The sequence below is a fragment of the Vicia villosa genome, linkage group LG1 (genome assembly GCF_029867415.1).
Source record: "Vicia villosa cultivar HV-30 ecotype Madison, WI linkage group LG1, Vvil1.0, whole genome shotgun sequence".
Classification (NCBI taxonomy): domain Eukaryota; kingdom Viridiplantae; phylum Streptophyta; class Magnoliopsida; order Fabales; family Fabaceae; genus Vicia; species Vicia villosa.
In genome coordinates, this window is record NC_081180.1 from 89,471,753 (window position 1) to 89,496,243 (window position 24,491).

The window sequence follows — 24,491 nt, forward strand, 5'->3', positions numbered from 1 at the left end:
TTTAAAAAAATACAACTAAAACAAGGTTATTTTACAAAATTATTAAGAAAAACTTGAATATTATCCAATTAAAGATTAAAAATGCATATTAAGGTAAGCAAATTCAAATCCTCAATAAAAGTCAATTTTACAAAATTCCAAGTATCTACTGATATTGAAATTTAATATATTTAGTAGAAAAAAGTAAATACATGAAAAAAATTAATAGTCAAAATAAAATTAAGAAATACTTTTTCTTTTGGTATAAAAAATAAGAAATAACTATTGGGTTAAAAATAAAAGAAAAAGTTATATTATTACTACCTAATTAGTATAAATTAATTAATTTTTTTATATTTTTTATTTTTTTATTGACATATTTGTTTTTGTGGTAAAAAATCAACCGAAACGCGTCTGATTCTGAAATTATATTTATAACTTCTATTTTTTTGATAAAATAATTCAAAAAACACAAATAAAAATTTGGGCGCGCATATGCTTTATTACTTTTAAATTTTTTATTTTAAATTTTATATGGTATTAATTTTATATGCCTACATTATTAAAGTTTGAATACATATAAAAAAAAAAGTTTACTTTTACTAAAATGAATTTACATATAATTCAGTAGCCAATAGTTTACATATTGTGCACACCAATTATTTGATTGTACCAAAAAGATATTTTTTGAAAAAAGAAAATATTGATTTAAAATGGAATTTAAAAAAAGGAAAGAAAAAATACAAAAAAAACAAGGGTAAACTAGTAAATTCGAATAACCGTATTATTAAAAATTCAAAAATAACGATAAAGGACAGGTTAAAACCTTAAGTTTACGTTGTTGTTCCTTACTCCTTAGTTAATCCAAATAAATCAGTTTAAACAAAACATATTCATAGCATTAAATAACATAATCTCATTAGGATACGGTATTAATACTGAGTTAAATTATCCAAATTCAAATTAATATTTTCACTCTGAGAAAAATATTTTTACAGTTAACGAGTCATCAGTGTTGTCAGAACATAATTCCAAAGAACCCACTATCTAGAGAGAGAGAGAAAATGCCACTTTTTGCGACCTATTGAAAGAGAGAGAAAATGGGGTAAACAAAGTGTTCTATTCTATTACATTTACAGCTGCTGCTACTCAAGCTAACATTGCTAGATTTCATTGTTTTGGGGTGTGAATGGTGTAATAGAGATCAAAGTTTGGTGCTTTTTGTGATTTAATACATACCCATTTGATTATTTTTTGGTGTTTTTGGATCTTCAGTTTGGATATTGTTGATCAGTGCTGGTTTTTGCTAGGTGAGTTTTGGATCTCGTTTTGAGTTTCATTTTGCATTCCTTTGAAGTTTGTACTTTTGTTGAGGTTGTCCAATGTTTATGTCTTCCTCGTAGTTCATGTTATGAACACTGTTTTTTCTTTTGATGTCATGTCACTGTTTCTTGCTTTTTTTTGTGGTAAGTTGTAACCTTTTTTAAGATTTCTTGTTTCTTTTTCTCTTCACCCTCTTGATGTCATTGTTTACCAGAAACATTTTTGTTTTATTTTGTTTTATATAATAAAGGAAAAAAATAATTGAATAATAGTTTTTGTACATTTGATTCTACCAATGCTGGTAGATTTTTTGGGTCATTTGATGTTTGAGATTTTTGCTGTTCTTGTTCAGGATCTCTTGGTTTCTGCTAAAAAGGTAGTTGTTTTAATGTATGTTCTTTCTTCTTTTTGTTCTCATTTTGTCTTTTTTTTCTTTCTTTACAGTTATCTTGATTTTGAACGGTTGAAGCTGTTGGAACATACAATTATATTTGTAACAAGAAGATATTAGAGCTGTGTTCAACTGAGCAGGTAACGCGGCATCCGTGTTTTTAATAGATTAAAGTTAAACCATGAAAGTAAAAGTTGAATTTCATGAATCTGAGTCGAATCTTATTAAATATGCGATGTTTTTTTCGTTTTCTTATCAGATAGACCTTGGTGGTGGAAATTTACGTACGGATAATCGGGACTGGATTCATTATCGGATCTTTGCTGTTTTGCAAAATCCAAACCAGCTTTGGTGTTGTTATTTGCTGGAGCTATGGCGGCTTTGTTGCATTCTGACTCGAGGCGATTATATTCGTGGTGGTGGGATAGTCATATTAGCCCAAAGAATTCTAAATGGCTTCAGGAAAATCTTACGGGTATGAATTCGTATTTTTAAGCTACATTTAATTTAATCAAAATACAATCATATTTTCTGTTGTTGTGATTCTTAACTTTAAGAGATGATTTTATGTGTTTTCGATAGACATGGACGCTAAAGTCAAAGCAATGATCAAGCTTATTGAAGAGGATGCAGACTCGTTTGCAAGAAGGGCGGAGATGTACTATAAGAAGCGGCCGGAACTCATGAAATTAGTTGAGGAGTTTTACCGAGCATACCGTGCGTTAGCGGAGAGATACAATCATGCAACGGGGGAGCTACGTCAGGCTCACAGAACAATGGCAGAAGCATTTCCCAACCAAGAACATTTTCTGCTGAATGACGATTCGCCGTGTAGTTCTTCAGGTGAGCCACACACGCCTGAAATGCCACAGCCGATTCGTACATTCTTAGATCAAGTTGACGGACAGAAAGATGCGTTAGGTCTAAGCAGAAAGGGTCTAAAGCAGCTGAATGATATCTTTGGATTTTCTCCGTTATCTGCTGAAAAACAGGATACGAATGCGAAGGGCCAGAACAATTCTGAGTCTGACTCTGAGCATGCGGGGAGAGCGGAAATTGAACTCGAAGCTTTACGGAAAACTCTAGCAGATGTACAGCTTGACAAAGATTCTATCCTTCTTCAGTATCAGAAAAGTTTGGAAAGTTTATCTGAATTGGAAAAAGAGCTTAATAAGGCGCGAAATGTATCTGAAGGCCTTGATGAACAAGCTAGCAAAGCAGAAATCGAAATCAGAATATTGAAGGAAGCCCTAGCAGAGCTAAAGTCTGAGAAGGATAGTGGTCTAGTTCAATACGACCGATGTCTGGAAAGGATAGCTAGCCTGGAGGCTATGTTATCTTCAGCTCAGCTAGAAGCAAAGGGGCATGATGAGAGGGCCGCTAAAGCAGAAACCGAAGCTAAAAGTCTCAAGGAAGAACTTGCCAGGCTGGAAGCTGAGAAGGATGCTGGTCGTCTTCAGTATGAGAAATCTCTTGAAAAGATATCTGTTTTGGAGTATAAAATTACCCTTGCCGAGGAGAATTCAAGGATGCTAACTGAGAAAATTGAAAGAGCAGAGTTTGAAGTTAAAGCGTTGAGGGAAAAGGTTACCACACTGAAAGAAGAGAAAGAAGCTGTAGCTTTCCTGTACAAGCAATGCTTGGAGAAATTATCTTCAATGGAGAGTGATATTTTGCATGCTCATGAAACTTCTGAACGGCTGAGTAGAGAAATTGAGCTCGGCGCCGAAAAGCTAAAGACTGCAGAAAAAAACTGTGACACGTTGGAGAAATCGAATCAATCTCTTCAGCTAGAGGCTGACAATCTAGTGCAGAAGATTTCTATAAAAGATCGAGAGCTTCTAGAGAAGCATAATGAGTTCGAGAGGATGCAGACTCTGATGCAGGAAGAGCATTCTCGCTTTCTTCAAATTGAGTCTACTCTGCATTCCCTGCAAAAATCGTACTCTCAGTCACAAGATGAGCAAAGATCCCTTGCGTTGGAGCTTAAACACGGGCTTCAGATGTTAGAGGACTTGGAACTTTCGAAAAAAGGTTTTAAAGAAGAAATGCAACATATTGTGGAAGAAAACAAGAGTTTGCATGTGCTTAACTTCGCAACCACCGGAACAGTAAAAGATCAGCAAATGGAAATTTCCAGGTTGAAAGAGATCAAAGAGAATTTGGAACGGGAGTTTGTTGTGAAAGTTGAAGAAAGCAATTACCTCCTACATGAATCTCGTCAAATAAAGGATGAGATCCATGGCTTGAATAATAGATACCGGGCCATACTTGAAGATCTAGAGTCTGTAGGTTTGAATCCGAAATGTTTTGCGGCATCTGTGATGGATTTACAAAAGGAGAACTCAAAATTAAAGGAGGCATGCAAAGTCGAACAAGATGAGAAAGAAGCTCTTCGTGAAAAGTCAAAGGATATGGATAAACTTTTGAATGAAAAAGCTGTTATGCAATGTTCCCTATCTAGTTTGAATGATGAGGTAAATGGACTAAGAGATACAGTGAAGAAATTTCAAGAGTCGTGCCACGTTCTGAAGGAAGAAAAATCCGGTCTTGTTGGTGAGAAATCGGCTTTATTGTCACAGTTGCAAATTATCACCGAAAGTATGCAGAAGTTAATGGAGAAGAATGCCTTACTGGAAAGTTCCCTCTCCGATTCAAAGATTGAGCTTGAAGGTTTAAGGGCTAAATCGAGTAGCTTGGAAGATTTCTGCAATCTCCTGAATAACGAGAAGTCTAATCTCGTTAAGGAAAGAACCGTTCTGGTATCTCAATTGGAGAGCGTTGAAGAGAAATTAAGTAACCTTGAAAAAAGGTTTACGAAACTCGAGGAAAAATATACTTATATGGAGAAAGACAAAGAAAGCAAAGCTAATCAAGTTGAAGAACTCCATGCTTTGCTTTTAGCACAAAAAGCAAAGCATGCGAATCATAAACACTCAAGTGAATCCCGATTGGTGAATTTGGAGAATCTCGTTCTTCGGCTACAAGAAGAGCGCCAGTTGGGGAAGGTAGAATTCGAACAAGAACTTGATAAAGCTGTAAATGCACAAGTTGAGATGTTTATTTTGCAAAAATGTATGGAAGACTTGGAGCAGAAGAATATGGGCTTATTATTTGAATGTCAAAAACATGTTGAGGCATCAAAATTTTCTGAGAAAGTTATTTCCGAGTTGGAGGGTGAAAACCTTATGCAACAGATGGAGTTAGAGTTCTTGCTCGAAGAAATTAGAAAATTCAAAATTGGGATTCATCAAGTGTTCGGAGCTCTTCAGGTTGATCCAGATAGGAGACACAACAAAGGTTTCAAACAAGAGGAAATTTCCGTATCGCATATTTTGAACAATATCGAAGGCTTGAAAGGTTCTCTTGTGAAAACTCAGGAAGAGAAGCTGCAACTGTTTATAGAGAATTCTGTTCTTGTGACGGTACTTTCGCAGCAAGAATCTGAGGGAAAAGAATTAGATTCCAAGAAAATGATTCTTGAGCAGGAGCTCGAGAACACAAGTGAGAAGAATGTGATGTTGCAGAAAGTTAAGCTTGAACTACTGGAGATGAACGAGCAACTGAGGTCTGAACTGACCGAGGGAGAAGAAAGGGAGAACGTGTTGAAATCTGAAATGGAGGTTCTTCGTATGAAATTGGTGGATTTGCAGAAAACAAGTCTTATGTTTCAGGAAGAAAATCGTAAGGTACTTGTGGAGAAAAATTCGCTAATTAAGAGTGTTTCAGAGCTCAAAGATGCAAAGTCTGCTGTTGAGGATGAGAACAGTGCGATGTTCGATGAGGCACTGAATCTTAAAAGCCTTAGTTTGGTTTACGAGAGCTTTTTCATTGAGAAGGTCTTAGAACAAAAAGAACTTTCTGAACATCTTAGTGTTCTTCACAGCATGAACAATAACCTCAAACAGGAGCTTGGTCTGTTACGAGAACAGTTTGAAGCGAAAGAAGCAGAGAATGTTTATCTGAAAGAGACAGTTGAGGCTATGGACGAAGATCTGCGAGAAGCCAACAAGGAAAATGACGACTTAAGTCATCAAGTTCAAAGTTCAGAGAATCTTCTTACGAAGAAGAAAACAGAACTGTTAGAAAAAGAGGAAAGGCTAAAGGCTGTGGAAATGTTGAACGCGGAATTTTGCAGAAACATTGAAAAACTGAAAACGGAGCAACAAGAATCAAGCCTGATCAATGAAAATCTTGAGAAGCAGATTCTCGAACTATCAGAAGGTTGCATGAATCACAAAAAAGAAATCGAACTCCTCAACGAAGCAAATAGAAGTGTTCTGTCAGAGATGAGATTGTTACACCAAGAAGTGGAACAACAGAAGGCAAGAGAAAAAACATTGAGTTCAGAGCTGATGGATAAAACAAACGAATTTCAACTTTGGGAGGCCGAGGCTGCTACGTTCTATTTTGATCTCCAGACATCATCCATTAGTGAAGCATTGTTGGAAAATAAGGTGAACGAGCTTACCGGGGTTTGCACGAGGCTTCAAGATGAGAGTGCTGCAAAGAGCTTGGAGATTGAAAAAATGACAGAAAGAGTCGGTTTTCTAGAAAGTGAAGTTGGAGGATTGAAGGGTCGTTTGTCTACTTATGATCCGGTCATTCGTTCTTTGGAAGAGGACTTTACTTCTTTAGAGCAAACTGTTTTTCTAACAAATAAAGCGTCCCTTGTATGCAAACAAGAACAAAAGGTAGAATTCTGTTATGTACTTTGGTTTTTGTCTTTCTCTTGTCTTGTTGAATGAGCATATGAAGATTGTGTATTCTACTTATTCTTGTTTGTCATGAATGTTTCCAGGTTGCTGTAGAAAACATCGATCCCGGTGTAACAGAAAACAAGATACCGGATGGTGTTTCAGATTTGATAGGCTTGAAGGCAAGGATTAAAGCAGTTGAAAGGCGTGTCAAGGAAGAAAATTTAACGTCTAAAGCCAATTCAGGAAAAGACTACAGAAAAGTAGAGAAGATACTCAAGGACGAGAACATGTTCGATATCACCACATGGAGAACGAAGTCCGAAAATGGATCGCTGATGAAAGATATTCCTCTCGATCAAATATCAGATAATCCAGCTTCTAAGTATCGCAGGAGAAAGAATAGCGGGACTGATGATGGGATGCTCGAATTATGGGAAACTGCTGAACATGATTGCTTTGATGATGGTTCAATGGTTCGTGAAGCAATGAAAAGGAATTCTGATCCAACCGAGGACATTGTTACATGCCATGAGTCGGACAACAATTCAGGAAGATGTATGAACACCTCTTCAGAATTGGAGGCGGAAAAGGAATTGGTTGTTGACAAGCTTCACATGATGAAAAGCATAAAAGACAGAACTCAAGATGGCAAAAGGAGAAAGCTACTGGAGAGGCTTGCATCAGATAAGCAGAAACTGAACGTTATTAAGATGACCGTGCAAGATTTCCGAACGAAAATGGAGACAAAGAAGAGAGGAGGCAAGAAGGGAGACGAAACCGAATACGAAACAGTTAAAAGACAAATCGAAGATCTTGATGGAGCTGTCGTGAAATTAGCAGATACTAATGATCAACTCACAAAGGAGATCAAAGAGAGTGTTCCGTCTTCAAGCAGGGAGACTTCGGCAGAGTTAGAAAAGAGCAGGCAAAACCAAAGGAAAAGAGTGATGGAGCAGGCGCGAAAAGGTTCAGAAGAGATAGGACGATTGCAGTTCGAGGTTCAGAACATGCACTATGTTTTGCTGAAATTGAGTGATGAAAAGAAGAACACAGGGAAGAAGAACAAATTCTCAGGAAAAACAGTAGTGTTTCTGAGGGACTTTATTCACATTGGAAAGAAGAGTAGTAGCAAAAAGCACAACAAAGGGTGTTTCTGTGGATCCACAAAGACTTCAGCTAATGAAGACTAAGTAAATATAGTCTCACTATGTTGTAAAGTGCTTTTTTTACTAATCTAGCTATCAATTCTTAATTTTAGCTTAAGGTTAGTGTTTAAATGATCATGGCAACTTATTTCAGATCTCTTATGTTTTTAGCTTTCAGAAGAACTTGTACTAAAACTTGTAAGTGACATTTTAGCTAAGTAGTTGTGTGTGACACTCTTATCAAGCATGAATCAGAAAATAAATCAATTTTTCACTCTCTTTCTTCAATATTGAATGAATATATTAGATTGTAAGTATTTATAAATAGTTTTTGACTTTTGCAAATTGGAAAATATAACTATGAAATTGTTAAAAAATAATATTTTTCTCACTTCACCTATTCTTGTAGTTTTATGGTCATTTTCAAAAATTAATAATTCTCTCTGCAACCAAATTCAAACACCTATTTTACAATCAAAGCCAAACAACACATGATGGAAGGAATTGCATGTTTTTCTAAATCTGATGCTAAAGAAGAGTGTGTTGATGTAGACTTAACCCAAATCTCTCTTCGACCCATTGTTCTTTCTGATCTTGATGATCTTATGTTGTGGACTAGTGATGAAAAAGTGGCTAAATATTGCACTTGGGAGCCTTATAGCAACAAAGAATATGGCATCAACTTCATCCAAAACATAGCAAGCAAATCTCTATGGTTCAGAGCAATTTGCCTTCGAGATCGTGCAATCGGGTGTATCGATTTCAGGTCGTGTTCGGGTAGATGCATGGACAAATCTGCTGAACTTGGCTATGCTCTGAACTCTAAGTATTGGGGCAAAGGAATTACAACACTCGTTGTGAAACAAGCAATTGAAACAACATTTAAAGAGTTTCAACATTTAGAGAGGCTTGAATCTCGAGTTGATGTTGAAAATATAGCTTCTCAAAGGGTGTTGGAAAAAGCTGGTTTTCAGAGGGAGGGAGTTCTCAGGAAATATCTCTTCATTAAGGGGAAAAGTAGAGATATGGTTATGTTTAGTGTTTTATCTAATGATTTTAAAGTTTGATTTGTTTTTGAACATGTTTTCAAACATGACAACTATTGTGCTATGATATCTAAAATGTAAAAGTAAGTTTATTAGTGATCAAAATTTCCCAGCATTCATAACAAGGATAAGCATTCAATATCTGCTCTTTTTTTCTCAAGGTACCCAACATAATCCAGACATTATTGAGTCAAAAAATGTTGTACACTCTGTTAGAAAATAGGTATGATAATCCTGGATAACTTTGAAGAATCGTGTTCGTACACTTTTCGAACAAAGTATTTCAACCTTATTCTTGCCCGGATTCACAAAATTTTTGTGGGGATAATTCTCGAAGAGCAATCTGTTTCTGACAATAGAGAACAGATCAGGAATGTAGAGAGGAAGTCTTAATTTTTGTGTCCAAAATCGAGGCCAAATGACTCCTTATATAGGAGATCAATAAAAGAAACCGAAAAGACACACCTGTTCAGAAAAAACGGTCATGCCTGTTGGGAAAGGGTACAACTGTTCAGAAAAATTTTCGAACGAGACCCCAGTCAGGGGCTCTGCCCCTTGGACCCCGACGGGGCGCTGCCCTGCACCCCGCTAGGGACTACACCCCTTGGAACCCCATTTCAATTATTCGTATTCAATTACACGTTTGGCTCGACGAGTGTGCACTCCGCACTACCCTAACTCGTTTAGAACTTAACGCATAATTGCATCGGCCTATAGTAAATCACATTACTACAAAAATACATTGATGATACTAAAATCACCAACACACTCTGCTTAAATTAAAAGTTCAGATTAAGTTAAACTTAAGCTCGCTCGAGGAGACAAGATACAAAAGAGATTACCCACATGCCAGCCATTTAGAGTATAAGAAAATGATGTCAAACTGACGCGTCTGATAGTGACCCTCGTATGGGCAAAAACAAACATCATCTGGTACCATACGGTCAAGAGAGACTATGAATGGCTCGACCGCACTATTCTCCATTTACGGAACAAATGTGGTTGCATGTGATCAGTCCGCATCATAGGTAGGCGCAGTCGCGCAGCTTCCCACCCAGTGATGCGGGGGAAGCGAGAGATGATACATCCCTATAAATGGTTCGGATACAATATTAATAACAAGTGTAAAAAAGTGAATTATGAAAATATTAGTAACAAGAAATTACCATAAGAAGCATGCAACTTCCTATCATCTGCTTTGTTTTCCAAAGACAACTCTCGCCCAACTTCGAGTACAAGAAGATCAAACAAGCGCCCCCCAGTAGTATTCGTGAATCAAAATCAAGTCGACGAAGTACTTAAGGTATACCACATCGACATAGGTTGCACTTTTGTCCACAAACATAGACGTGTCAACCAGGAACGATATGTAACACCTAAATGCACACTGTTGGTGGTACTCAACCTACATATCACCGCCTACAACATCCGAGGCCCGAGGCCCATTGCAGATGTTGTTTATAAAGTTTTTCCCAAAAAAAAAAACTAAATCTTGCATGAACACCTCTTGTGTCAGTTTCCTCTTGGGAGGCCTTACTAGGGGAAACCCCCAAATGGGTGGCATCATATCGACGGCTTCCTCTCGCTCGATCCTCCCATGGTCCAGTAATCTCCCCTGATGGGAAGATGGAGGAGGCATGAAATGTTATCCAAGGTGATGATCATCTCGCCTATAGGTATGTGGAAAGACGTCGTCTCTGATTTCTACCTCAGCAAAAGTCGCCTGCATGTCGTGGTTTATGGTCATGTAAGCAGAAGAACATAAATCGGCAAGATTAGAATAACGGATAACGTCAATGAACCAATCAACAGTGGACTATTTCAACTTCAATATCTTCTTGTCATGGTTTACTTATTTCAAACATGTACGTTCCTATAACAAATATCACTATCAACATCGATTTAATTAGTTGAAAACATATGTATTACAAAAGAAAAAAATATACATCTCTTTGCCAGACACGCCTTGCAGCATGGTCGGCATTTAGATGAAATAAGGATGTGTAAAATGGGTCTCTTGGGTAACTCTCTAAAGGAACATCGACAACGGCTTCCTCATGCGCTTCAGGGGTTTAAAGAACTTCAAGATTTGTTGCATCATATGCCTGAGAGGGTCGGCTACGAGAATCAGAGGGGTGGAAACCTCGGGGCTTCGAAGTAGATACATCATCAAATGAGTTATCAATAACCTGTGGCCTCGTGGTCCTCCCCGCGACACTCTCGTGTCGTACCGATGCGGTTTGGGACACACGTCCGAGCCTAATTCGGCCAACTTTGTTTTCATCTATTGCACATGCGTTAGAAAAAGAGACAAATATAAACTACACGTCAGGACAAATTCCATAAAATTGACCAAATTTTTGCCTGGGTCCAATTCGGAGATGTATCTCCACAAACAATGTAGAGCAAATATGAAGATGCGTCCCCGGATGAACCTCTGACTGTCTCTCATGGCAGAAATGTCATTTCTTCCTTAACAATCCAAAAATACATCAATGCATGTTCTTGTAGCCTGCCAATATCGTTTACACTACTATCTAATGAACCTAAAACAACTAATGTAACTTAAACAACTAACTACAAATCAAAACATAAAAAGAGAGGATTTTTTGAAAACTTACCAAATCAAATTAAATTGAGTTATGAGATGCTAAAAAGGAGGAGTAAGAGCTCCAACGGTAAAAGTTTGCTACAAAGAGAAGTTTAACTGGGACAAAGAGCTCAAAAGCTTAAGAACAAGAAGAGAACTTTTTTTTTTTGCAAAAAATAAAAAAAAATGAACAAGGAACTAGGAAAGACAGTCTGGCGCGAGAGATGAAAGAAACGTGTTCGAAGATGCATCTACGAACCACCCACAACTGTTTGAATAAATGGTGTTTACAGAGATATATCTTCGAACGCACTTTTAGGCATAAGGAAATGCATCTTCGGATTAATTTTTTGACACAATGGGGATGCCTCTTTGATTTGGTACGGAAAATGGCTAAAATATGTACGTCCGGAGATACATCTCCAAACTCTAGAGACAGTCTAGTCTTTTCATGGTGGTGTGAAATAACACATATGGGTGGAAAAAGGAACCCCTTATAGTTTTATAGGCATTTTCTAAAATTAATAATCTTCCATGCAATCAAACTTAAACACATATTCTCCAATAAAAGACAAACAACACATGATGGAAGGAATTGCAAGTTTTTCTAAATCTGATGCTAAAGAAGAGTGTGTTGATGTTGACTTAACCAAAATCTCTCTTAGACCCATTGTTCTTTCTGATCTTGATGATCTTAGTGTGGACTAGCGATGAAAAAGGGACCAAGTATTGCACTTGGGAGGCTTTTGGCAACAAAGAATATGGCATCAACTTCATTCAAAACATAGCAAACAAATCTTTATGGTTAGGTGTATCGATTTCAGATCATGTTCGGGTAGATGCATCAACAAATCAGCTGAACTTAGCTATGCTTGGGGCTCAAAGTATTGGGGCTAAGGAATTGCAACAATGGTTGTGAAACAAGTGATTAAAGTGGCATTTGAGGATTTTTCATACTTCTAGAGGCTTGAATCTCGAGTTGATCTTGAAAATGTTCCTTCTCAGGGAATATTGTTAAAAGCTGATTTTCTGAGGGAGGGAATTCTCAGGAAATATCTTCTCATTAAGGTAAAAAGTTTAGATATGGTTATGTTAGTGTTTTTCAAATGACTTTCATGTTTGGTTTGTTTTCAAACATGTGTTGTGATATCTGAAATGTAAGAAAACTAGTTTAATTGATGATACAAATTTTTCCCAGCATACATATCAAGCATAAGATTTCAATATCTGTTTTTTTTCAGGGTGGCCAACATAATCCAGACATAAAATTGAGTCAAAAAATGTTGTGCGCTCTGCTTAAATTAAAAGATCGGATTAAGTTTAAACTTAATATAACTCAAAAACATAAGTAACAGGAAACCTTAATCAAACAAAAAGAACAACATTAACAATAAATCAAGCTCCAACAATTTCAGTGGGTTCCTCTGCAACTGTTTCTTCAGCAGGTCTGTCTACCTTTGTGCCAATGTCTTCAGAGTAATCTCCATGAACCTGCGAGAATAAAAAAACAACCAATCAAAACCAATACAGTTTTCAAGAGGTCAAAAACATGTACTTGTGACCATTGTATTTTCATGCTACAATATGATTTGGGAAGTTAACAAATCATTAATAATAAAAAAGAAGAGAAAAAGAATATTGAAAACTTAAAGGCAATAGGATTATATTTCAAACAAACAAACAAGTATTCGTTGGATTAGCAAGTATTAGGATTTGAACTGATGAAATAGCTTTTATACGAGTCTAAAAGTAAACACAGAGAAGCCATATGTTGTGCTTTTGGATAGATTGAAGTAATTGTTTCAAAAAATAGATCTAACCAAGCATAAGTGAAAACAAAGCAAAGAACAGTTGTGATTGAACAATCAAAGTTCAGGAAACAAGGTAGTCGAAAAGATTATTAGGTACGAATGTAGAGAAAAATATAGAAGTTTGATTTCAAAAAACAATACCTCCATCAATTTTCCAAGATCAAACTTGGGAGCTTTAAGGATCTTCACTTTACGGATGAACACATTCTGCAATGGGTAAATACCAGTGGTAGCCTTCTCAATTTCTTTTCCAATCATCTCAGGAATGAACTTCCTGACCAATTCCTTCAAATCACAGGATGTTGCTTGGTTGGTCATGATTTCTCTCATCTTCCTACGGATCTGAACAAATAAAGTTAAATTAAAATTACAGACCTATTTATTTCTTCATTTCATATAGCAGCATTTTATAAAAGAAAAGTGCAACCTAAATCATGTGTTGGATACCATGTTGTACACGGTAACACCTGTATCTAAAAGATTAGTGAGATTTGAAAATAAAAAAACATCAACCTATATACCTGTTTAACTTGGCTGGACTGAGCATAGCAGGTCCTCTTAACCTGGTTAGCTCTCCTCTTGGTAAATCCAATGCAAAACATCCTCAATGTGTAGTTGTCAGATGTCTTCACGTCAACATGGGCTTCAATCAGTGTTTGCCACTTACGCACCAACGACCTCAATTTGTCAGTGGTGAGATTCATCCCCCAGAAATTTGTCAAGAGATTCTTCCCTTGAACATCCTCAGCTCTCAGCCTAATCTTCCTGAAAGCGTGTTCTTCATCTCCTTGGAGATCAGCTAGAGAAACCTCAAACACTCTATGTTTGAGCCCATCTGAAGCAATCTGTCGTCACAAAACAATCATATTTTAATATTTAAGTATGCAAAATTCCAATGCAGCAACTATCAGCGACCCATGAAAGACCATAACTAAGACATCCTTAAAATTTCATACAACCAAAAACACAACAAAATAAGCATTGAACATTATTAAGATTAACACACCTAATTAAGTTGTATGAACAAAATAAAGCAGATTTAACAATTACATAACAATTTACCTATGAAACCAAATATCAAAAACCATTATAAAGAGGAGAATAGTACCTTGGTACCCTGAGTACGAGAAACGAGGGTTTTGCCAACATTTTTGACCTGGAAAACTGACGGAGCTTTGATATCATACCAATCCTTTTTGGCAAAGGGGTCAGCTCTGCAGATTCAGAGAAATCAAATAGATCAAAACACAGAATTGAATGTGAACTCAAAATGCAAAGGAAAATGTGAAAAGGGGACTTACGCTTTCTTCTTTCCACCCTTCTTGCCCTTGGAGATCCGCTTGTTCTTCCCCACTGCCATGGCTCACTAGCTCACTGTTTGCAGATAACAGCAACTACTAGTGACGGCTGAGATTTCAGAGCAATAGCAACAATGGCGGAGGAAAATCTAAACCCTAATCTTTTATGTATATATAAAACTCTTCCATGTTTTCGGGTTTAGGGTTTTCGGATCCCAATATTACATGGGCTTAAGTTTGGGCTTTTCTTAATTATATTTTGCAAAGGAAAATTTTAGATCACTTAACTTACCACCTCCTAGTCATACCTGACACCCCATATTTAGAGTGCTCTTACTCTTGTACCCTTCATTAAAAATCGGATTTTTCAAAAAATATTGTAAACTTAACGGAAATTTTAATTATGTACTGATTTTTTTAAAAAAATTATAACTTTTACCGCAATAAATCTAAAAGCACCGGAAATTTGATAAACATTTGCATGTTCTTATCGGAAGCTTTGAAATTTCTGGTAACTATCGAAAAATTTCAAAAATTTAAATTTTTTTATATATAGTCAGATTACCTTTTCCACTTTTTTTCTGCATTATTTTTTCTCAAATAATTGAATCGATAAAAAAAACTACCCGATAAAATATATACATATAAGAATACAAAATAAATTATGATTAAATCCTAACTACGTCTTCCAAATGCCTAAATCGTCCCGCATATTCTAATTCTCATGCTTTTGCATCTTCAGTACAATTCTGTCTCCAACGATCAATGACGGGAGGCAATGGGCAATCAAGTTTCAACTTTACCTGAACCCAATGATTGTTGTTGATAAAACCAACAAAAATGATTTTATGTTTGTTTGTATACATAAATGGAGTTAAGGTAAGAGGGGAAAATGTGATGTTATGTCTTTTAGAAAAGGAGACAAATACGACATTGTACCTAGAAGCAATAGGGTAACCCATATCAAGAATCGTCATCCATTTATCCATACCCTGCACACCCAAGTATTATACTCGTAATGCATTTCTAACTGTAGAGACTATCATATTACAACTTAGAAAATAATTGAGGGTGTTGATGAACTTGAGTATCTAACTACGTTCGAATCAAATGCTATGACTATTCGCTCCATCCAATAAAGGTGCAATAACACGGAAAACACAATTTCCATCATCACCAACATCAATAATGTCATCAATGTATGAATGTAAAAAATCAGAAAATTGAGACAAGTAAACAAGCCTTGGAAGATTCGGTGGACGATTGAATTCCAGTCGACATACTTGATAGTTGACTTCCAGTTGGTTTTGTGCATGATCTCTTTGTAGTCTGACTCCATGCGAACCCTCTCCATATTCCCGCTATGAAAGATCATGATGCATATCACTCTCTTGACCTTTTATATTTTTCTTTGTAAGTTATTCAGTGCGCCTAAGAGAGGGTGAATTAGGATTTTGAAAATTTATCGATCTTTAGAAACAAGTTGTCTTATTTTTCTGGTTCGATGCAAGAGTTTAGAAATGTGTTACTTTCTTTTCTCGTTACGATTTGTGAAAGCGGTAAATGTGGAAAAGTAAAGAACACGACGATGTATCCCAATTCCCCTCACAATCCGAGAGTACTCCAGTCCCCTTTCAACACGAAAGAGATTTTACTATTGTTATGACTTATACAAGACTAACACAATCACCAAGAACAATCTCTTTCTTCCAACAATCCTGGATAGCAAGGATACAAATCAATCAAGTAGAACAAGAAAATAACCTTTCCTTTCTACTCTCTTGTTTCCAACAATCTTGGACAACAAGGAATTATAACCAAATTTGGAAATTATTTGAGTAAATAAAGTTCATGAATATATATCAATCACTAGGATTGATATTCTCTTCCAAACAAGAAATTTATAATGACAATATAGTGCTAAAGTGTTTATGAGAATGATATGAATTTTCTGGATTGTTATGAACATACATGGAGGAAAATTCTTTGTGAAATATGAAGAACAAAAACACTTGTTTGAAATTTTGAGAGAATAATATGATGTTAAATTTCAATGGAAGAGGTGATTTGTAATTTGAAATTTCATGTATTTATAAGAGCATAACACCTTTATGAATCATGGTGAAGTCATGGAAAAATATCATGAACAAATGCCAAGTTAAAATGAAAAGGTTTCATGAAGAAGAGCATGAAAAGGTGTTAAAAAAATTGTTGTTTTTTCAAATTCGTACAGGACCTTTTAAGTTGGTTAAAACGGTCACCTGACTTAACAAGTTCGCAGCAATTTTCAAATTTAAAAATACTGTTTCAAAACGTTGTAAATTATGACGGTTTTGGTGCTGTTATGGAAGGTCAAAATGCCACAATTTACCAAAATCTGAATGTTTGTAAAAATTGAAAAATTAAAAAAATTGCTAAATATTTGAACCAACTTTATGTAACATCTATTGATTTATCCAAGTCAATAGATTATATTTGAAAGTGATTTAACATGGTTCAAACATGAAAAATATTATATTTGAAAATGATTTAACATGATTCAAACATGAAAAATATTATATTTGAAAATGATTTAACATAGTTCAAACATGAAAAATAAATTTTCAAATGCATGATAAAAAATATTTTGAGCACTAAGAAATTAATATAATTTGCATGCTTGTACCTCTACTAATTAAGATCAATGCTAGTCTTCAAAGTAGAATTCTTGATATGTTTGTTGCTAGCTTTCATAATAATGAGTCTTGATCACTTGATGTTACAATTGAACTTGAAGCTTTTTCCATTCTCTATCCATTCATTTGTTTATCATTTTGTCTTCATCAAAACACAATAGATGGAGAGTCTTGACTTCATATTCTTAACTCCCTCCTTTTGACTTGTACTTCACCGGCGATAGACATATAGAAGTTGTGGATGAGTGTGTTAGTTCCCAGACCTTTTTCTTCAACACCATCTGGCCTACAATATCCAAAGTACTAAAATATGTTTTCAACTCTTCACACTCTGCATCTAAATCCATCTGTGTACCTTTTTTATGACTTACCTCGTGCTCTTCAATGTGTAATTTCTTCCAAAATACAAGTATTGATTCTAAAGAAACATGATTGTCTTTTATTTGGAAACCGGTAAGCTGACACGCAGACGGTAACTCATGTGTTGTTCTAATGAAGGAACCACATGCATTTTGGCTTGAGCCAATAAATTTTACCCTTTATAGTTCCTTTTCAATGTGTTGTATACATTGTCTTGAAACAAACCGTGTAAGTTGGCATAGAATGGAGTGTTATACTGATGCTCCATGTTGACAATACCTTTTTCAAATGACACTGTGATTGAACCTAGCTGCAACTTCAACATGGTGTTCACATCTTTCCAACTTTGGCATAAATCTCCAAGTGTTCGATAATTGGTCACTTTATGTTTTTCCACTAATTTCATTGGAAATAGGTTGTCTTACATAAACCATTATAACGTTTGATTGAGAACTTGGTATGTTAATTATTTTTCATCATTATACATTCTATAAGGTTGTGCGCATATTTGAGTTTCCAATAATTGGTTTGATTTAGACGACTTTTTTTTATCTAAACTAAAACTTATGCTCGCCATAGTTTTGATCTTTTCGAAAATATTTAAGAAAACAGAAATTTTACCTTGGGGATCTATTCACCCCCCTAGATAAGTTGTCGTCGTCTAACAAATGGCATCCCGAGCTCTGGTTAATTTCGTGCTTCAAAAATCCTTATTAGATAATAGCTACCGAATCTAAATTGGCGTACAATAGAGCGCCTATTTTCACCGGTGAAAACTATGGTTATTGGAAAGCTTCTATGCACATTCATATCAATTCATATAATAAGGGTGTATGGGATGTCATTATGTCCAACTCAAATTACCGTGACTGATGATAATGGTGTTGTCACACCTAAACCGGAAGCACAATGGGATGACAATGATAAGAAAAAGTGGTCTTACGATTGAAAAACATTAAATATTTTCATATCGGCTCTTGGTGTTGATGAATTTTATTGTGTTTTCCATTGTGAAATCGCTAAATCTACGTGAGACGCATTACAAGTTGCCCGTGAGGGAACTAATGAAGTCAAACAAGCTAGAATTAATACACTAAATTAAAAGTTAGAACTCTTTCGCATGAAGCATGGTGAAACCATTGCCGAAATACAAAAGTGGTTCACTCATCTCATAAATCGTTTGAATGCATTTGGGAAACCTGTTTTCAATGAAATTGCAACTAATAAAGTTTTGAGGTGTCTTACTAGGGATTGACAATAAAAGGTCACCGTGATTAAGGAAGCTAATGATCTTACAATATTAAACCTCAATACATTGTTTGGTAAGCTTCGAGAACATGAGAAAAATTCACTTGTTTAAAGAAACATGCATGAAAAAAAGTATGAGAAGAAGCTTAAGAAAGAGAAAAGTAAGTAAGATGTTTCTTTTTTATATAATCTGGTTTTTCACAAATACTTAATTACATTTTTGGGTATAATTTTTTTCTTCTTTAATTGCGTTCAACTGCCGGTAAAACATCAAGTAAGTTTTTTCATTTCTCATAAAAATCTCTAGTTTAACCTAATTGAGAAAACAATTTAAATTAAAATACTTGGCGCTGGTATTATACTTGCACAGCAGCTATACTTGCTAAGTTTTAAAAGTAAATATTGTATTTAAATTGTGGCACTTGAATTATACATATACATATAACTTTTGTGTGTGGTAATTATCAATGATAATGACAACACATATCCGACATTCATTCATGATACTAAATAAACTAAATCACACTTGACCCAGCAATTGACAATTTTGTTTATGAAACAAAAATTCTGTCAGTTTCACCTAAAATTTGGTTTAGAATTGGAGTTTTTAAATATCCGTTTCTGCATCATATTCACAAGTTTCTTCTATTATGCCCCTTCGACACTTATTTATTTATGAGAAATGTTAGCCTTACACTGCATGTTGACACTTACACCGTATTTGTATACGGTTTTGCTTTTTGTATCATATTTAATAATTATATTTTATTTTTTCTGACACAAATAAATACATAATCATGTTGTTGTTTAAATGGTGTAACATTAGGTGTAAGTTTTGTGGTGTACAAATAGCAACTCTCTTTATTTATTGCTGCAACTAACAATAGTTTATAATTTAATAAAAAAACTTTGGAGAATGCGGAATTCAATTTCAATTTTCTCAATTTCAAAACAAGCCTTTAATCCAAGGTGGAAATGACAATAGCTAAATTCAAATTCCTTATGATTTTATAAATTTGTTTTTTATTTGGTTAAGCTGATTTTATATATTTTATTTGTACAAGAACAACATATATGACCAAGTAAACATTATACCTCTAATTCTTACGTATATATCTCCAATAAAGAAAACAAGAATTTTTAAAAAAATAATATCACAACTCTTATCTCTATCATCTCATCATAGATAATGGTAGTAAACTTCCGCAGGAGGAGGTGGTGATGGTGGTGGAGGAGGTGGAGGTGGTGGTGGTGGAGGAGGAGGAGGTGGTGGAGGAGGTGGAGGCGGAGGAGGTGGCGGAGATGGAGGTGGAGGTGACGGAGATGTAAAAGAACAACCAACACCACTGCAATGAACAGGATGTTTATAAAAAACTTCACACTCATAACCCGACCTTTGCAACGGCCTAAAAGGAATACAATTCAACCTATCATCCTTACTTTTCAACTCAACACAACTCTCCGATTCATCACTGAAAAAGTTAAACGAATACGTAAAATTCTCCAACCTCGGCAACCTACAAACACTCTCCGGAACCACACCAGAAAACCTATTATGCGCCACATTCAACTGCTCCAAACTCTTCATCCCACCAATACTCTCCGGCAATTCACCAACAAACTCATTGTAACTAACATCAAACACCGTCACTTTATCCAACTCACCAATCTCATCCGGTAAACAGCCTTTCATTCCACTGTTAACCATTATAATCTCGTTAATGGTGTCCTTCATTTTCACCACACTCGACGGAATACAACCTTTGATGTCATTGTTCGCGAAAACTACAACAGAAGCTGTAGAGTTTCCGAAATTCTCCGGCAAAGAGAATTGAAATTTATTATCGTTGATGAAAACTGCATCAAGTTTTAGATCAAAGAGTTTCTCAGGAACATTTCCTTGAAAATTATTGAATCTTATGTCTAAAAATTTCAATGAAGTAATGCATAAAACAACTTCCGGGAATGGTCCGGAGAATTTGTTGTTACTGATGTCTAGCTCGTGGAGAAATTCGAGAGAGTCGAAACTGTTTGGAAGGGAACCATGGAAGCTGTTTGAGTTAATGTGGAAGAGAGCTAGGTCTTTTAGAAGACCTAGCTCTTCCGGTAATGAACCTGCTATGTTTGCATGGTTTATGTCTATGCCAGCAACTGTGTAGATGTAGGGATCTTGTGGGGAGGGTGCACAGTAGATACCTGTGTAGTTGCAGACGTTTGGGCCATACCAGTTTGAGGTGAAGTTTTTTGGGTCAGAGGTGAAGGTTTGTTTCCATGCTTGGATTGCTGTGTGGGCTTTGATGAGTCTTGGGTTGAGAGGTGGGAGAGCTTGGTGGGAGGGGTTGATGGAGGATAGGATGAGAATGGAGAAGATGAGAATTGGTGTGAGATTATTAGGGGATTCCATTGGTGATAATAGATGGGTTTGGTTTTTGTTATGGGAATGTGGGTTTATATAAAGTTTGGAGAAGTTTTGAAAGTTTGTGTTTGGTTGCTGCAAATTGACATTGCTCTTGTAATATGATAAAATAATGGGTACAACTTCTCTACCCATCACAAAAAATTGGGTAGTGTACCTTCAACCAATTACAAGGTTACAATTAATATTAACTCATTTAATTAATTATAAAATAGTACAATTATTTGTTGTTTCCAAGACATTTTACATTGGAGGTAACTTTACCCAACTTTTTGAGTTGGGTAAATAAGAATTCACCTAAAATAATAGTGTAATTGTTTGGTTAGACATTTAAATGGACACACATTAGATCTAAAATACCAAGCTTTTCATGATTAGAATTTTAAGAAAGTGAATAGTTGGTTAGACTTTTTCATTCTTTTTCTGTTTTTATATTGAAAATCTACCGTCTAAATGCTTTTATATATGAATGGTTTGATTTTCTTTACCACTTTTAAGTCTTTGGATTTTGATGAAAGGTTTCAAGTTGAATTTAATTTTGATGAATGGTTTTAGTAACGTGAGTTTATTAGTTTCATAATTTAGCTGTTTTTTTTTTACATGTACTAATGTTTCATGATTATTGAATTTACTCTTTGTTTAAGTATATTTTATTTGATGTATATTGGATGGGATGGGACTGCCAAAATGGTATACAGCCGGCTTTATTTAAAATTAAGGAATTTTTAACATATAAATTATGATAAAAACTCTAAATTGTGATATTGGACTGTTACACCTAAAAATTGTATAAGTCATAAGCAGTTCGAAAGGCAACACAAATTAATAACTCAACATGTTATTTTGAATTAAATTAGTAGAAAGACAATTTCAAACGGTGACTTTCGCATTTAAATTTTTTTTAAAAAGTAATATATATATATATATATATATATATATATATATATATATATATATATATATATATATATATATATATATATATATATATATATATATATATATATATATATATATATATATATATATATATATATATATATATATATATATATATATATATATATATATATATATATATATATATATATATATATATATATATATATATATATATATATATATATATATGGAGCATATCAAGTGAGAACATTTTTAAATGAGAGATGAGAGGAAGAAATACCAACCATTGGATTCATCAAGAGAGAGAAATTAATAGCATCATTAATGTATTAACATTCTCTCTCTTGATGAATCCAATGGTTGGTATTTCTTCCTCTCATCTCTCATTTAAAAATGCTCTCACTTGATATGCTTATATATATATATATATATATATATATATATATATATATATATATATATATATATATATATATATATATATATATATATATATTATATTTTGTCATTATATATATAATAATATAAAAGGATTTAATAGAGATGCACTTATTTTTATACTATCATCGAATAGGAATATATTATTTTGCCATGTTATACAAATAATTTAAAAAATTTCAGTCTAACTTGACAAAATATATAATAGTCATTAGTTGACAGTGTGAAATTAATTTATACTGTTTGTGCATCATCCATTTTCTCTAAATAAAAACTAACATAAAACACATTGCAAACAACAAAATAACAAACCAAACAAAAAGGGAAAAAAGTTTAAATAGCTAAAGACTAATCCTTTAGAATTCAGATTAAAGCCCATACTACTAAAATCACTATCAACATATCACAAACCACAAAAATAACAATAAAAACCATAAATCAACACCTACTTTAAAACTAAAGAGAACACTCAATCAACTATAGGTTAATGACAAGATTATTAGGATTCAGAAATCAATTATAGCACGGGAATGAGTTCACTTTTGATTTACCTAGATGCCATTTGCAAGCCAACATAAATACTATTCTCCTCCAACTCTTAATTTTTGTGCACCATTAAAAATAAGATTAATACGGGCTCTCCAAATTGTTCAGACTAAAATGTGTCAGATCATAACAAAATCACACATAAACTTTGACCTACCACCTAAAGAAAGAAAAGACTAAAAAAGAAGCCTATGTATATTAGGAAGAACCACCTGCCAACCAAACCACTGGAAGATCCTATACCACACAGATAAAGCTAACTCACAAGTGACAAAAAGATGAGATACATATTCAACCGAATCCATACAATAAAGACAAGAAATCCCTCTAGGATCACTAATCATCCACATTTAGCCAGACTCGCTCTAGATGAGAATCTATCTTGTAAAAGTTGTTAAGAGAAGACCACCACTTCATGAGGAACTCAACTAATCAAGATGATGATAATAATCAAGTTCTCGGTCGTAGAAAATGGTGAGAATCCAGCAAACTAAACATGATAGACACTGACAATAGAGAAAAAACCTTTTCTAAAATGCTTCTAAATCTATTTATATATTGAGAGAATAACACCTTGGAGCAAATATAGAATATTTTCAAATACAAATAACTCTCTAAGTAAGAATGTTATTCTCCACCTAAAATTCCAAATATGTTCCCCATTTTTACCAGTCCAATCTCTCCACCAAACCTTTTGATTGGATGGAGTTAGAATAAATACTAGAGAACTTAAACCTAAAGGGGATAAGTCCTAACCAATGATCTTTCTAGAAGGAAGTCTGGAGACCCGAACTTACTTTCCTTAGGATACAATCAACAAACCAATAAGAGGAATCTTTTTCTTTGGACCCAAGCAGAGACAAATATTTTCACTGAGTAGAAGTTGAACGGAACACCAAAGCCCTTTCCCCTCGAAAAGAGGAAATAATCAAAGTTCCATCTCTAGCTACAAAAATACTATTCCACATACCTGAAGCACGTGCAAGCAATCATTATCTCCACTTAGCTAAAAAAAGATAGATTTACCAACCAAAGATCCATGACTCTTAGCTCCTCTTCTTTCTTAGGCTTACACCAATTATCCCATTTAATTTAGGAGATATCAGATTCCTTTTTCATCCTTTCCTAAAGAAACATTCTCTATAACCTAAAAACCTTCTTCCAAATATTTTCATACACCTTTAAAAAGGACATGAAAAATATGGAAATAACTTTAAGCAAAGAATTAAGAAGAGTCACCCCACCTCTTAAAGAAATTACCCCGAAGTCCTAAATCCAACTCGAACCCTCTTAACATTGCCTTAATTCTCCAAAGATTTTCAAGAGTATGGACCGCCACATGAATTGTATCATCCGCATATTAAAGATGAGATACCACTAAATTAGACATCCCACCCTAAACGCTAAGTAAAGACTAGTTTCCTTAGCCCTCTCAACTAAGTCACTTAGCCCCTCAGCCACAAGCAGGAAAAGGAAAGGAGATAAAGAACCCCCTTGCTTTAAGCCCATTTGGCAATCTCTTGAGAAGGACACACAAGCTCTCATCCAAGTTCTTCACTTCTCATTAAATCCAAATCTAATCAATTAATCTTTAAATTTCTAAGTAACTAAATCATACGCTT

The 24,491-nt window shown here is 34.7% G+C and overlaps 4 protein-coding genes and 1 pseudogene across 5 annotated transcripts; 3 read left to right on the top strand and 2 right to left on the bottom strand.

The window, feature by feature from the left end:
• The first annotated feature begins 998 nt into the window (after positions 1 to 998).
• Positions 999 to 7,826, top strand: LOC131643487 (protein NETWORKED 1A-like). 2 transcript variants are annotated; one of them, XM_058913716.1, is made up of 5 exons: positions 999 to 1,289; positions 1,747 to 1,833; positions 1,953 to 2,168; positions 2,276 to 6,387; positions 6,495 to 7,826. In XM_058913716.1, the coding sequence occupies exons 3-5, from the start codon at positions 2,066 to 2,068 to the stop codon at positions 7,581 to 7,583; spliced, it is 5,304 nt and encodes a 1,767-aa protein (XP_058769699.1). In that variant the 5' UTR covers positions 999 to 1,289; positions 1,747 to 1,833; positions 1,953 to 2,065; the 3' UTR covers positions 7,584 to 7,826. The 2 variants fall into 2 exon arrangements, with proteins under 2 accessions (XP_058769699.1, XP_058769700.1); XM_058913717.1 differs by having other exon boundaries at positions 1,957 to 2,168.
• Positions 7,827 to 7,964: 138 nt separating this feature from the next.
• On the top strand, positions 7,965 to 8,739 carry LOC131643488 (uncharacterized). The gene has a single exon (XM_058913718.1). It carries the CDS (start codon positions 8,030 to 8,032, stop codon positions 8,603 to 8,605), a length of 576 nt encoding a protein of 191 aa, XP_058769701.1. The 5' UTR covers positions 7,965 to 8,029; the 3' UTR covers positions 8,606 to 8,739.
• A 3,020-nt stretch (positions 8,740 to 11,759) lies between these two features.
• Positions 11,760 to 12,360, top strand: LOC131643491 (uncharacterized; annotated as a pseudogene).
• Positions 12,361 to 12,374: 14 nt separating this feature from the next.
• On the bottom strand, positions 12,375 to 14,444 carry LOC131643490 (small ribosomal subunit protein eS1-like). The gene is made up of 5 exons (XM_058913720.1): positions 14,287 to 14,444; positions 14,094 to 14,199; positions 13,507 to 13,830; positions 13,127 to 13,327; positions 12,375 to 12,665 (listed from the first exon to the last, which is right to left on the bottom strand). Exons 1-5 carry the CDS (start codon positions 14,343 to 14,345, stop codon positions 12,570 to 12,572), a joined length of 786 nt encoding a protein of 261 aa, XP_058769703.1. The 5' UTR covers positions 14,346 to 14,444; the 3' UTR covers positions 12,375 to 12,569.
• A 5,205-nt stretch (positions 14,445 to 19,649) lies between these two features.
• LOC131643489 (leucine-rich repeat extensin-like protein 6) lies at positions 19,650 to 21,009 on the bottom strand. Its single transcript, XM_058913719.1, has one exon. It carries the CDS (start codon positions 20,968 to 20,970, stop codon positions 19,747 to 19,749), a length of 1,224 nt encoding a protein of 407 aa, XP_058769702.1. The 5' UTR covers positions 20,971 to 21,009; the 3' UTR covers positions 19,650 to 19,746.
• Positions 21,010 to 24,491: the final 3,482 nt, after the last annotated feature.